We start from the raw sequence: 14,755 nt of genomic DNA on the forward strand, positions 1-14,755 counted from the left end.
ACTAGTTCAAATTTTGACCGAAGTGCGACTTACACCAACAATGCAGAATTGCTAAACACTTACTGGTGCATTCAAAATTGTTAAAATCTAAGAAACAATTAGAAAATAATACTGTCGATGTGTACTATCATCTAGACTAAAATAATAAGCCAAACATGTACACAAATTTCACTTTTCGTGAACAAATTTCAATATTTCTAAGATAATAAGATAATCTAAATTGCCTTATTTGATTAAGGGAACGAAACTATTCAAATCTTCCCAAAAATATTTATTCTTGTAATTAATAGCCATGTCATCTGAAAGTATTATCGCAGAGTAATCTAAACTCCGAATATTTTCGATAATAAATATAGTAGAACCGGTTTGCACGGAGTTCCGTAGGGTCAAGACATTAAATTTAACGGGTGTTTAAAGATTTTGAAACCAGTGAAAATGATTGCAAGGGAAACTGATTAACTCGACTAAACACTTTGTTGTAGAAATTTAACTACACTATTGCTTTAACCACCGAAATCAATTAATAAAAAATAAAAAAATAATCCACTTATTGTTAAAAATCGGGTGTTTTGTTGTTACAATGATGGTTTTAATGCTTAACTTTGACAATTTTTGAACTTTTTATGGTTCATGCATTTAATGGTCCATGCAAGTCTGCTAACTAGTGGTGTCTCAGATGATTTCACAGTCAAAATCTTCCGTCGAGAGGTATTTTGAGCGATCGTCTTTAGAACTGTCATTTTGTATTATTTCTAGATCAAAACTATGTCAAAATATACGCAAGAAACAATAACGTGTGAGGTGGTTCAAAAAAAATCGTGGGTTCTGGGTTGAGTGGTCGCTTAACGAGTAGTTACCTCAATAGTGAACTAGCTTTGAAGAGTATGCATAAATACACCTAGCTGAATAGACCGATATTTTGTATACAACTCTCTTTAAATCCTATTTATCATTAGTAATACAAGAATAACAAAAAATAAAAGAATACGTAGATTTTTTCAAAGACAACCCGACCCCCCTCGTAGACAAACATAGACTTTTGCTAGACGCCCCCCTATGAGTCTACGTGGTTTATGAACGGCCCCAATGGTCTAGTTTGGTTACTAGCGAAGCAGTAGCGTTAGGGATTCAACAATAATGCATTATTTTTATTTATATCGTGCCTACAAATCCTCCAATACACGCCAACGATGTTAAATGAGTGGTTGAGTATTTACGGTAATCACACAACAAAAAGTGCGCAAAAGTAAGTTTTAATTATATTTTTTAAATAAGTATTAATAGGATATTAAGCGATATTGGATCATGACAATATCATAATTATGTAGTCTTACAGTTAACATTTATGGATTGCATCTATTTTTTCCATCGTTGCAATGCACACATATATAGTAAATTATGGATCAATCTTTACTTCTCGACCTAGGAGAATTGAAACACCTTGTTTCAACTGTCCTCGAATATGAACTTCTAGTTTCATGGCAATGTTATAATCATATAAACGTTCCTGAACTAATAACAATAATCAAGATTAATCTTTCTTGAATTAGCAACAGTGATCAAAATTCTCAGTTTATCAGTCCCAAATCATTCATAGCCAGGGGTTATGCATTTGTTCTATTTGTTTACTCCTATCAGCTTCTGACCCTTGGGGTGAAATAACCATAATTCAAAATGAACCAAATACTACCGATATGGATACCAAACTACCTGTTTTCATAAACCTGTATCACTTATAATCATAAATAGTGTCACTCGTCATATCGACTATTTTAATCAATTCAGAATGTCCTAGGGGAAGAGGTTGAAAAATAATGCAAAACCAAATCAATGAAAAATGGCTATCAAATTTCTCGATTTTATAGTTATAATTAACTAGTGGTTAGGTAAAGTATCATACCATTATTACTGATAGGATAAGTGCAGAAATTCCTGCATCTGTGGCCAAAATCAAACAATAATTTTCAAAACAAGTGCCAATTTATACGAAGATCCATACTGTGGAAAATACTGATAGGAATGCATGCCATTTTAAGGAAATTTCTTAATGTGAACGAATAAAAATAACACAATTGTAACATTTGGTGTTTTAGAAAACGTTTTGATGATTTAAAATAATTGGTTACTTGTTTAAATTCACATTAATGGCTGTTTCAACTCAACTTGGTAGGAGGAGAGTTGAAACAAAGAGAACACTGTTTCAAAAATCAATATATTTATGCTTTGTTATGGAGTTGTACCATTTGTTCTGACGTAATTTGATAAAGCATAAACAGAAGTAAAAAATGTAAAAATAAGCAATCATCGAATGACAGTTTTTGTTGATTTATCTAATAAACACAAAAATCTGTTTCAACCCTCCTCGGTCTCCCCTACTCAACGAGAGGCATCGCTATATGTCTAATAGAAACGGAGAAAAGGGGATTCCGCCAACTTGCCTCGGGCTCCTCTAATTGCAATATTTTGGTGAAGGAAGAAAGTTTATAAAAGCAAAAATGAACGTCGTAATCTATGATTGGTGTAATTTGCAATATTTTTTCTAAAATTCCACAAAGCTCCTAAAATTTTATATTCTGTGCATAATCCTTGTTTAGGTGAGTCTTAACAAAATATAATTTTTTCAGCGTTTCAAAAAATTGAATTCATTAAAAATTATTGGTTGCCAAAAAATGGAGAAAAATGACATTTTAAAAACGCTGCGGGTAAGACCGTCACCCCAAAGGGGCAAGAGCGACCCCCTTTTGAACTTTCTTTTTGTCAAATTTTTTCCATTAAAAATGTATTGTGTATGTGTGATAAAGTGTAATTATGTGTATATGAGTATGTGTGATGCAAACGCATGCTTTCTGTAGTTTCATCGCGTAGCAAGAGGAAGAGCATTCGAATGCGTGGTGTTATGAATAAATAATGTTCAAAGCATGGTTTATATTATGGTACGGGTTTTCTCAAGTAATTCTTTCGAGCCTAATTGCCACTTGTATAGCCATTCTAAGTAGGAAGAGCTGTTCTGCAAGCAGATTATATACGCTATTACTAGGACTCATTCACTTAAAAGCGACGCACGCTTTGTAGTAAGCTATCCGGTTCGTGTTGTGATTTTTCGGAACACTGTTGATCAATAATCCGGCGGTTAATGAAAATTTTTCATCAATATCATTTCAAAATCTCATATTAGATTATACTTTTCGTTTCTGTTTGTAATATAACTATGAATCACGTTCAATTTAATTCTTAATTTTTTTGGTCGGCTTTTAGACAATACTGATAAATAAACACAAAAAACATAGTTTCCATGTATTTCAATTATTAACATGACGTAATTATAGTATAATTGAGCACAACAAATATACCCAGTCGTTTGTATCGATTCGAAAACGAACCCAATCAATTAAACACCGTGTCGGTCTTACCCCACCCAAAAACTCTCGGTCTTACCCCAACAGCGCACATTTTTGTTAAATGCTCAATTAACAGTATTGAAATACTCAAACTTATCTTCAATTCACACAAATAACGATATGGAGAGTAGAATAGAATGTGTGACACAAAAACTGGTCATTTTCAAAGCTTTTGTGTTATTGAAACCTTAAAATGTATCAACTAAAAATAACATCCAAACGCGCATCAACTTTGCTTTCGTTTGTTTTGTTTATTTTGTTGACGTTTAATAAATCCATACGACATCGATGTGTATCGAAATGCCTAAAATAATCGTACTAATAATATCCTGTCATTATTGTATGATTTAAAATTTGATATCTGGGAAAAGTCGTGGGGTGTCGGGCTTACCCAGGGTGTCGGGCTTACCCCCAGTTCCTCTATTTAGGCTCGAGCCAGAATAGAAACAAAATTCAGCTGAGCTCTGATCTCAATGTTACAAACTTTAACTTAAAACTGTTTTTATGCAATAAGGGCAACTAACGAAGCACATTTTTTTGAATTCATTGGCCTTGAAACACACAACAGCTCAAATATATTCAAACAAATTTATCATAGTACTTTCAGCTACTCCAGAGAACTCACACTGATTTATGACATTCCGTCATAGTAACGGTCGCTGTCATGAGTTTCCTCATCATTTGCCACTTCTTACTTACCATGAATATCAAAGAACGGAGCGATGCGTTCTCGTTTGAACCAGGCGTTTTAACCTCCTCTGCTGCAAAAAGGAGGTCCCTTGTACCCCGTTCGCTCGCGGATACCCTTTCCATATACCCGATCGTAAATCCCAAATGGATTACACGGTGCTAAAAAATAAAAAAATGTGTTTTTCAAATGATCTAGTAAAGGTTGTGGGTCTAGTCAAATACAATTAAAATGATTAATATACACTCGCAAGCTTGATTTATAGTAAAGAAAATTATTTTCCGGATTTTTAGCACTAACAAAATTTACTACACGGTCATTTTTCATGCGATTTTCAATTTTTTAAGTGTTCTGGAAAGAAAGTGACATTTCTCATGTTGAATACTACTACTTGAATAGTATGCCATAGTATAGTATTTTTGTTGATTGGACTTCTGGTTCCAGAATTACAGGTTGAAGAGTGCGACCACGCAGCAAATTCCCATATAAACTGAAATGAAAGATTCTCAAAGGGGCTCCCCTTGGGAAAATTTCACAATCGAATTTGTATTTTTGATGCCAAATGACTTTAAAATGCATGAAATGTTGAGATTTGATGTAATCTCGAAAAAAAATTTTTTGACGAAGATTGACTTTTTTGGACTTTGGCACCTTTTTACCTTTTTTGTATGTATGTGCAAATCGTACTGAATATGTAATATTCATTTCCACCGTTGTATTGAACATAACCAGCCATGGAATCGCAGTTTGGACAAATGAGAAAGGCACAATTGTACCACTAGGTGGATTAAAACAGGTTTTTTTGCTCGATTACGTATACATTCAAAAGTATGTGTGTAAACTTTGAAGTTAATATTGGAAAAAATAATATAATAATTATAGATGAATAATTATAGAAACACATAATGCGCGCCTCCCTTAAGAGTTAGTTCGAGTAACTTTTTAATGTTGAAAAAAAAAAATGACAATTCACCATTTTCAACCGTTTTTGAAGATAAACAGGTCGTTAGATGCAGAACTAAATGGTCTCTAAATTTTCAATACGCTTTTCCATAAGAATATTGAGCAATTTTAAAAATTTTCAAGAAAAAATAACGCAGCAAAATAATGGTTGGTGTTGTTGTCCCATAACCGCATAGCGTTTTTAACAAGAGAACATAACATAGCATCCCGGCGAAAAGATCATTTCTTATTCTTTCCAAAATATTAGAAAAAAAAAATAAATTCGGCTGAAAAACAACCGAGTAGCAATTCGTTTAAGGCCAAAAAAATCCCAAAAAATAGTTTGTTTTGCGATAAATCAAGATTTTGTGGGTAAACAAGATTTTTCATAACTTTTTTTTGTAGCATTTGATGAGATGTATCACCTATGCTAGTTCACTCAACAAGTACAAAATCACTGTAGCACCGTGTTATTTATGTTGCCACAAGAAGAGATCTAATCCGAGCGCGACCTCCTTCGTGTAGACTCCACGCTTATGTTACAGTACGAAAATCTATTTCAAGAGACCTTTCCAACTATACGCGATGTGTTGTATAAAGTGTGTACCAGGAAATCATTTGCCTTCCACCATCCATCAGGCGCACTGCAGACAACGTCGAAGTGCGTCTGAGTGTGTGTCGCTGCCTCTTATCCCATCGATGACAAATGGCTTCAAAGTTCAAGTGTTTTCCTCCTTTTTTCTAACCGAATCGTTTCTGAACATTAAGCATGCTAGGTAAAAGGGGTCTTCGTTCGACTTCGCCGTCCCAACACGAAAGGGTAAGTACCTATCGGGTAAGCACAATGAAATTGGGCAGAGCAAATAGGAATAAAAAATACACGTCGCTCTGGTATCGATTACATCACACAAAGAAGGCAGCAATCTCTTCTGACACATTTCCTAATGTGGGAGATCCTTGAGTCTAGTTTGGTGGATCTTAAAACGAATGTATCCTTAGAGATTACCCGATTTCTATACGAATTTATGTAGATTTCGAGTAATAAATTCTACTGCTCCCTCTGGCATAGAAAATAGCCAAAATAGCATTATCAGCTGTCACAGGTCTTCACAATCAATGCAGCGTAACAAATAAACGCAAACACGCACCAAGGGATAAAATAATTTCCACTGGATATGCACAGAGGTATGTTTTCTGGCGATAAGAATTCTAAAAACATGAGTAGGAATCTGAGAGGGGTGATACATTTAAAAACTTTTAATTTAGATTTCGACGCAATATCCGAAAAAGAAATGGATTTCTCTGAACACTTACCTGCTACTGGAGATAGTTTCCGCATAACGCACCATCGTGATTTCCACTAAAAGAAGGGAGGAAAGATGTCTTTAGTATAATTAGCTTTGGTGTATGGAGTGTACCCATTCTGCAGCAAGAAGCGTGGATGTTAGCTACTCGATAGCCAATATCATCTGTACCTACTATCAGAATGCCGAGTGACCAATTGTAATACGATTTAATCAAAAACCTATTTTAATCCACCTAGCGGTGCAATTGTGCCTTTCTCAATCATGAACACGTGAATGTTTGCGTTGTTTATATTCATTAAAAGCTTTCAAATGAATATATTACATTTTATTATTATACATGACATGACAAATATACAAGAAAAAATCACTATTCGTGTTTTAAAATTTTGTAAAAGAAAAAACAGTTACATTAATATTAAATTGAAAAAAGGTGCGAAATCGGCAGTCCCAAAAAGTCGATTTTCATAAAAAAATTTTTTCGAGATAACATAAAATCTCGACGTTTCATGCATTTTAATGATGTTTGGCATCAAAAACGAATTTGATTTCTGAAATTTCATGGGGTCCTCCCTTTGAAAAAAAAATTAGTTCCGGCTTATATGGGTATTTCATATGTGACCGGATGGATTAGTCTATATTTCCGGACGCATCCAAGCGATCCGTACGAAATTTTATAGACATCTGTGGGGATACTATACCTATCATTTGGGACAGTGTTTGTGAAAATCGGCCCAACCATTTCCGGGAAACTGATGTGAGTACGTCAATTTTGAAAGATGGCCGCTTTTCCCGGGCACTTCCGGAGCCGTCTATGGTGGTCAATGTATTCAACGAAAGTTTGGTTGGCCGTCGATGACCTAGAACAGCAAATTTAAGTTGTTTGAGAGACATTTTAGCGAAATTTTTACCTTTTTTGCTTTCATCGGAGTATCGGTTTGAATCGCAATTTGCTATGTGATCGCACGCCACAACCTGTAACTCCGGAACCGGAAGTCAGATCGGGATGAAATTAAATAACCATTTAGGAAGGCGCAACACCTTTCATTTGAGACTAAGTTTGGTTGAATCGGTCTAGCCATCTCCGGGAAACCGATGTGACTGTTATTCTGAATTTGGATACTTCCGCCGGGGCTTCCAGAACCGATGATGGTGGCCAATGGGGCCAAAAAAACTTTGAATGGATGTTAGTGATCTAATACTACAAATCGAAGCAGTTGTGGTCATATTTTGGAAAAATTTTCACCTTTATACATTCATTGCAGAATTTATTAAAATCGACATTTTCTGCGTGATCGTGCTCACCACCCTGTAATTCCGGAACCGGAAGTCGGATCCATCAGAAATTCAATAGCAGCCTATGGGAACGTTGTATCTTTCATTTGAGACTAAGTTTGTCAAAATCGGTTCAGCCAGCTCTGAGAAAAATGAGTGATATTTTTGGTCACATACACACACACAGACGCACATACACACACATACATACATACACACGCTCAGACATTTGCCGAACTGGACGAACTGAATCGAATGGTATATGCCACTCGGCCCTCCGGGCCTCCGTTAAAAAGTCGGTTTTCAGAGCAATTGCAATACCTTTCTATTGAGAAAGGCAAAAATTTTACCTTTTTACATTCATCGCAGAATTCGTTAGAATCGGGATTTGCTGCGTGATCGTACGTATCACCCTGTAATTCAGGAACCAGAACTCGGATCCACACAAAATTCAACAGCAGCTGATGGACCTTCCATTTAAAATCAAGTTTGTCAAAATCGGTTCAGAAAATTCCGAGAAACCGATGTGGACAAATTTTGTTTTGTAACCATACTCTTCAACTCGTAATCCGGAACAAGATGTCGGTTGAAAATGAAATTCAATAGCAACCTATGAGAATAGTATACCTTTCATTTGAATCTTAGTTTCTAAAAATCGGTTCAACTATCTCCGAGAAACCGATGTGGACATTTTGTTAACAAATCCGCACATACACACACATACATACATACATACATACATACATACATGCACACATACATACGCACATACAAACACACATACATACACACAGATATTTTGCGATCTCGGCGAACTGAGTCGAATGTTATATGAGACTCGGCCCTCCGGGCTTCGGTTAGGAAGTCGGTTTTTGGAGCAATTGCATAACCTTTCTATATGAGAAAGGCAAAAGAATAGTATTTAATTACCTTAATCAGCATGAGTTCAATGTTATCTTCATGTAATTATATTTTGAAATGTTGGTGGAATGGGTTTGAAAGTGGAGGGAATGGGGGGCTAGTAGAGTGGGAGTGGGGGATGCGTCAGAAATCCTTCATCTTATTTCGGTATACGGGGTGGATGAAGGAAATGCGGTCGTGAGGGTGGTCCAAGGGGAGGGGAGTGATGAAGGAGGGAGGTGTAAGGGCAAGGCGGGGGTAGGAGGGGCGGCGACGTAATACTCAACTGCATATTTTGCCTTCCATTTGAGACTTGGTTTGAGAAAATCGGTTCAGTCATCACCGAAGAACCGATGTGACTTTAATTGTGGAATATGCCCGGAATTCCGGACTTCCGGAATCGTCGATAGTGGACAATATATTCAAAGAATGTTTGATTGGCAATCAGTGATCTAGATCTGCGATTAGAAGTAATTTGGTGACCATTTCAATAGTTTTTAGCCTCTGAGGTATTACGATTGTACCGATTTATATGGGAAATTCCAGTGTATCCTTACTAACACCCCTGTAACTCCGGAAGCAAGAGTCAGAACAGAATGAAATTCAGCAGCAGTCAATGGCATTACTGTATCTTTCATTTGAAATCAAGTTTGTAAAAATCGGTAGAGAATTCGTTGTGGAATGGGTGTGATATTAGCTTAGGAACTTGGCGGGTTCCCCGGGGGCGTCATGAACCGTCATAGGTGGCCAATGTGGTCAAAGCTGCTTTGATTGATCATTAGTGATCCAGACCCGCAAACTAGAGTAATGTTACATCAATTTTAATATGTTTTACATCATTTGAACATCATGGTGGTACCAGTTTATATGGGAATTTGCTGTGTGACCGCACTCTTCAACCCGTAACTCCGGAACCGGAAGTCGGATCAACTAAAAATTCAATAGCAGCTTATGGGAGCATTATACCTTTCAGATGAAACTAAGTTTGCGAAAATCGGTTCAACCATCTCTGAGAAAATTGTGTGAGTTTAAATGACACACACACATACACACACACATACACACACACACATACACACACACATACATACACACACAGACATTTGCCGATCTCGACGAACTGAATCGAATGGTGTATGACACTCGGCCCTCCGGGCCTCGGTTAAAAAGTCGATTTTTACAGTGATTGCATAGCCTTTCTTTATATGAGAAAGGCAAAAAGATTTTACTTTCAACAAACTGTGCCAATGGAAGAGTTCAATCCATTTTATTGAAAATGTATTGTCATCTGCAATCAGACATCAATCTATGTATAGGGGAGACCGGGGCTAGTTTGCGGTGTTTTCAGTTTTCATTTTTTACCGCTTTGATTTTGGTAGATCTCGCAAAATAGAACACGATCAGAGCTCAAAAAAATTGACATCGCTGTATGAACTTGAAAGAAAACGAAATTCAATTCATGCCCGCTGCGATGAATGAATTTTTTTATTCGTTTCCATCGTCATTCGTTCTCCCGACGCAGCGCTTTCAGGTACGGACAGGTTTGATTTCAGAAGCAAAGTGAATTTTATTTCTACGCTAGCTCTGAGAGGGATTATTGAGCAAAAGTGCACCAGATATAGATTACGCAGTTCACTTATGCTCGAAAATGTAGAAGATGGTAACTTCTGCCTTCAAACTGTCGACATAATAACAAATGAATGCTTTGGTTGGTGAATGAATTTATTTTTCCTCTGCACTCAAGCGTTCGATTCTGCATGAAATTTCAGTCAGTTGGAAAGTGAATGAATGAGGGAGGCGTTGAATCTGAATGTCGGTTTCAGTAAATGCAAGCAGAAATAGGTAGCTGATTTTGAATTTTCGTAGCACTGAACACGATGCATGAAAGGGCAGACTGTTGCCAACATCTCTGAATTTTATGAAAATGTTTGATACGTTGTCTTCGATTCTAGAGACAAAAATATGTGACGCGGAAAAGCCGCCAACTTACCCCAGCGTCGCACAGAGGAGTAACTAGAACAAATTCTTGGCCAATAACCAAAATATTTTTTTTCGATTTTTAAATTAGTTATATTTTTTTTACATACCTAAAAGCATACTGCATAATGTGGCAAAATAAAGAGTATGTCAAAAATTGCTTAAGAATTTTTGCATGAATGCGAAATAGTTATATTTTAAGGGGTTTTTAATCATTTTTTGTTGTGTATCCAGAAAAATCGCTTTCATATGATGATGACTGTGTTAAATAAGACAATATTATAACAAACGTAGTTGAATATAACTATTTGTATAAGCTCAGCTTAAAAATAACAGAAAAAACAGTGTTGCTGTATATTGGACCAGCTTTAAAAAAAACTTTTTTTTAACATTTTATTCCAAATTTGAATGTGAAAAAAGTTACATGATACGGCACGATCCGGCAATGTTGCTGAAACAACATTACAAAACAAGATTCTGGCTATCTAAGAAACATTAAATCTCTTCCGATCTTGTCCGATCCACAAATTCCAAGCGATTTGAATATATTGATATTTATACTAATTTGAGGTACGCCGAAATGCTGTAGGGCCAAATACTATGTTTGGCAAAATGTATCTCTATGAATATGTGCACAGGCATCCCTTTTCTTCTTGCTTTTCCACTGACCAACTGCTCATGCAACGGGAAAAACAAATGCATTCACAAGGATCACCTCAAAAATACTAGTATTCGGAAGGATATAGAAAATTGACCCCCGCACTCGTAGGTGGATAGATGCCAAATTCTCTCAAAAACTAGTTATTGTCTATTTTTAGTTCATATTAAGATAAAATAACAGCAATTGCCGCAATAAATAGTTTTGGCCAGGATTCGACCTCAGTTGCGCCTCTGTCGGGGTAAATTGGCGGTATGTATGGGGTAAGATGGCGGAATGCCAAAAAATAAGCAATCAAATGGAAATTCGACTATATCAGTGGTCCTTATGAAATGTGCCGATTCTCTTTTCAATAAAACTGTATATTATTCGACACTTTTCATTATATTTCAGTCTCAATACCTCGTCATTTTGACTTCGACGCGTACTCCATATTTAAAAGCAAATTTTCGAAATTCTTCTGGCGATTGGCCCAATAAATTGTTCCCTGCATTGACGAGAGACACAAGAAAAAGCTTCTCTTATTTTGGAGTGAATTCCAGAAATGAAAATATTTGATTACTATTTTTGCACTGTAAATAGTACCGCCAACTTGCCCCGTGTGCGTCACCGCCAACTTACCCCAACCGCATATTTTATAAAAATGGATTCAAAAAATTACTTTTGTGTATAGATAGGTGTAATATCTATACGGATTCTGAAAGCTCTTTTCACGCACTATCGAAAAATATAATTATTCGGGGAATATATTTTAAACCACCTTAAATAACACAAAATGTTTAAAATTGAGAAAATTAAAAGTATACTCAAATATACAATAACGCCCACAGCTTCTACAAAACAAAATGTTTTACGTTGCGTTTTGCGTTGCGTTGCGTTGCGTTGTGACGATGATTTTGGTGGATTGCACACTGACTTCATCATGTTTGACTGCTGATTATCTAATAAGAGTTGCTTAGGAAAAGGTAAGTAGGAATTCATACCAATCCGACCCATATTAAAACCTCAACAGCATGATAGCCATCATTGCCGGCCGCCCCCATCTCCATCGTTCACAGGGAAGGATAAAGGATAAGGTAGACAGGAAGTGCTGATGCTCCACCTACTTAACGGAAGGACGACGATTCATCTGACTCTTCCATAGGTGTCGCGGAGTTGGTAGTTTGGAAGGGTATCAGGTCTAGGATTCGCTCCAAGCAAGCGATGCGACCTGTAAAGCATATTTTATTAGGTAGTTGTGTGTTTCTTTTTAATCTCTGGGCAGCCGGCTACCGAGAGTATACTATGTTCTCTAAACAAAAGCAATTTGAACTCCACTCGGCCGACCGTGGGAGCCTAGAAAAGCTAATGACACATTCTTTCGTGACGTTACAACAATTTGACGAATCTTTATTCGACAAATATTTTATAACTTTATCAAATGAACACCTACATCAAAACTTATTACAGATTCAGAAAGTAGACTAAATTTCACGAAAGATTCAATCAATATAAACTGAATATACTGGAAGAGGATTGTTTCCTGACCGATAATGTAGCGTGACGTTACAACGCGTGACAAATTAGAACTTTCAACGCATTTCAATAAAAGTCAAATCATCAAATTCTAGTGTATTCAGTTTATGTTGATTGAATCTTTCGTGAAATTTTGTCTACTTTCTGAATCTGTAATAAATTTTAATGTAGGTGTTCATTTGATAAAGTTATAAAATATTTGTCGAATGAAGATTCGCCAAAGCGTTGTAAACGTCACGAAAGAATGTGTCTAATCTTATCTGCGTAATGGGCCGGATCACTATTTATTGCAACAGTATTTGGACAGAATTCGCTACTTCTTCTCTACGATATATTTATTGGCTTGAAAACTACCGAGTGACACATTATACAGGCTAGAGTGACACATTATACAGGCAAAAATAGCGCGAGATGTTATAAATCAAGGAAAGTATTTCATATCAGATTGTTTGTGGAATACAAGTATACGAGCGATAATAACGAACACTGAAGGGAAATATAAAAGATTGTTAACCTGATGCACGGGCTTGTTAGCAATAACGGAGCTTGAAATTAGGTTCATAAAAACAGACGCGGCGAATTTTCAATACGTATTGACCCGTGATCATAGATACTAGTCAGATTATTCGTATTGGGGCTAATCTCCGATCAACTATTCATTTTTACGGCAATGTTTTCTCGGCTAGATCTGTTCGCACCCTCTCATTCTGCTACTATCGGCAGAAGGCTGATAGCACCCAGTCGTCGCCGGTCTAAGGACCAAATGTCATCAATAGACTTAGACTCGCGTGGAGGCATGAGATAGGAATCTTGTGAGAATTTTGTTATCCCACCGTTTGACGACCCAGCTTCTACAAAACAAAATGTTTTACAACAAAAACACATTGGATAATTCGTTACATATTACTTGAGGTTCACAACGAGAGACAGCGCTTTATGTCTAATAGAAACGGAGAAAGGGGGATTACGCCAACTTACCCCAACCGCCAACTAACTAGCCCCGGGCTCCCCTACAGCAAACCGGGTGACTTTGATTACTTTTCAAAGTCATCATTACATATTTGTATACGCAACGCAATTTTTCCAATTTTAACATTTGTAAACTATGTCCTGATATTCGAAGAACAATAATGAATGCACAGCAAAAAACCTGTTTTAATCCACCTAGCGGTGCAATTGTGCCTTTCTCATTTCTCTAAATTATGGCACGGAGGCTTTTTATGTTCAACATAATTGTGGAAATGTCCATTACATTCTTAGTACACTTTGCACTTATACACAATGGCATGCCAGCCACGAACTTGATGAGCTACGTGTCGACGGTGAAACACTTGAAACAAAAAAATATCATACTCCATTAGCCTAATCAACATTAGATCAATGTTATCTGCTTGCTAACTCATTTCGTCATGCGGGGATGGGTATGTGAGGAGGGCGAAAGTCCCATGAACGAACGACTCCCCAGCTTAAATTGGTATGCTTTGTAATATAGTGGTGGTTTAAAGATGATGGGGTTGAAAGGGAGGGGTATGAGGTGGTGGTCTGAGGGGTGATTTAAGGAGATTTTTAAAGGAGGGGAGTGAACAGTAGAGGGGGGGTGTAACCCCTCTCCGTAAACCATCAACTACGCCCCTGTTAAAATCCAGAAACCTTATGCGAGTCGAAAAAAAATTTGGCCGGGATTAGGTTGACGTTTTTCAGAGTGATTGCATAACCTTTCTATATGAGAAAGGCAAAAATGTGCAAAAGCCACAAAAGTGAATCTTCGTCAATTTTTTTTCGTGTTTGCATCAAATCTCGACGTTTTATGCACCTTGAATACATTTAGCATCAAAAATAAAAATTCTATTTTTAATTTTTCCTATAGTTTTTATGAGTAATTTCTGTGTGGCCGCACTCTGAAACCCGTAATTCCGGAACCAGAATTCCGATCGATCCAAAATTCAATGGCAGCCGATGGGAAGGTTGCACCTTTCATTTGAGACTAAGTTTGGGCAAATCGGTCCAGCCATCTCTGAGAAAAATGAGTGACATTATTTGACACATACGCACATACATACACACACATACACACACATACACACACATACACACACAT

The 14,755-nt window shown here is 36.7% G+C and overlaps 1 protein-coding gene across 6 annotated transcripts in view; it reads right to left on the reverse strand.

Moving 5' to 3' along the window:
• Positions 1-14,755, reverse strand: part of LOC131692891 (uncharacterized) — a 279,210-nt gene that overhangs the window by 170,465 nt on the left and 93,990 nt on the right. For all 6 annotated transcript variants that reach the window (XM_058980251.1, XM_058980250.1, XM_058980254.1 and 3 more), the window contains one exon: positions 6,343-6,388. In XM_058980251.1, coding sequence (XP_058836234.1) covers positions 6,343-6,388 — 46 coding nt within the window. The remainder of the gene's footprint in view (positions 1-6,342; positions 6,389-14,755) is intronic.

This window comes from Topomyia yanbarensis, chromosome 3 (genome assembly GCF_030247195.1).
Source record: "Topomyia yanbarensis strain Yona2022 chromosome 3, ASM3024719v1, whole genome shotgun sequence".
Classification (NCBI taxonomy): domain Eukaryota; kingdom Metazoa; phylum Arthropoda; class Insecta; order Diptera; family Culicidae; genus Topomyia; species Topomyia yanbarensis.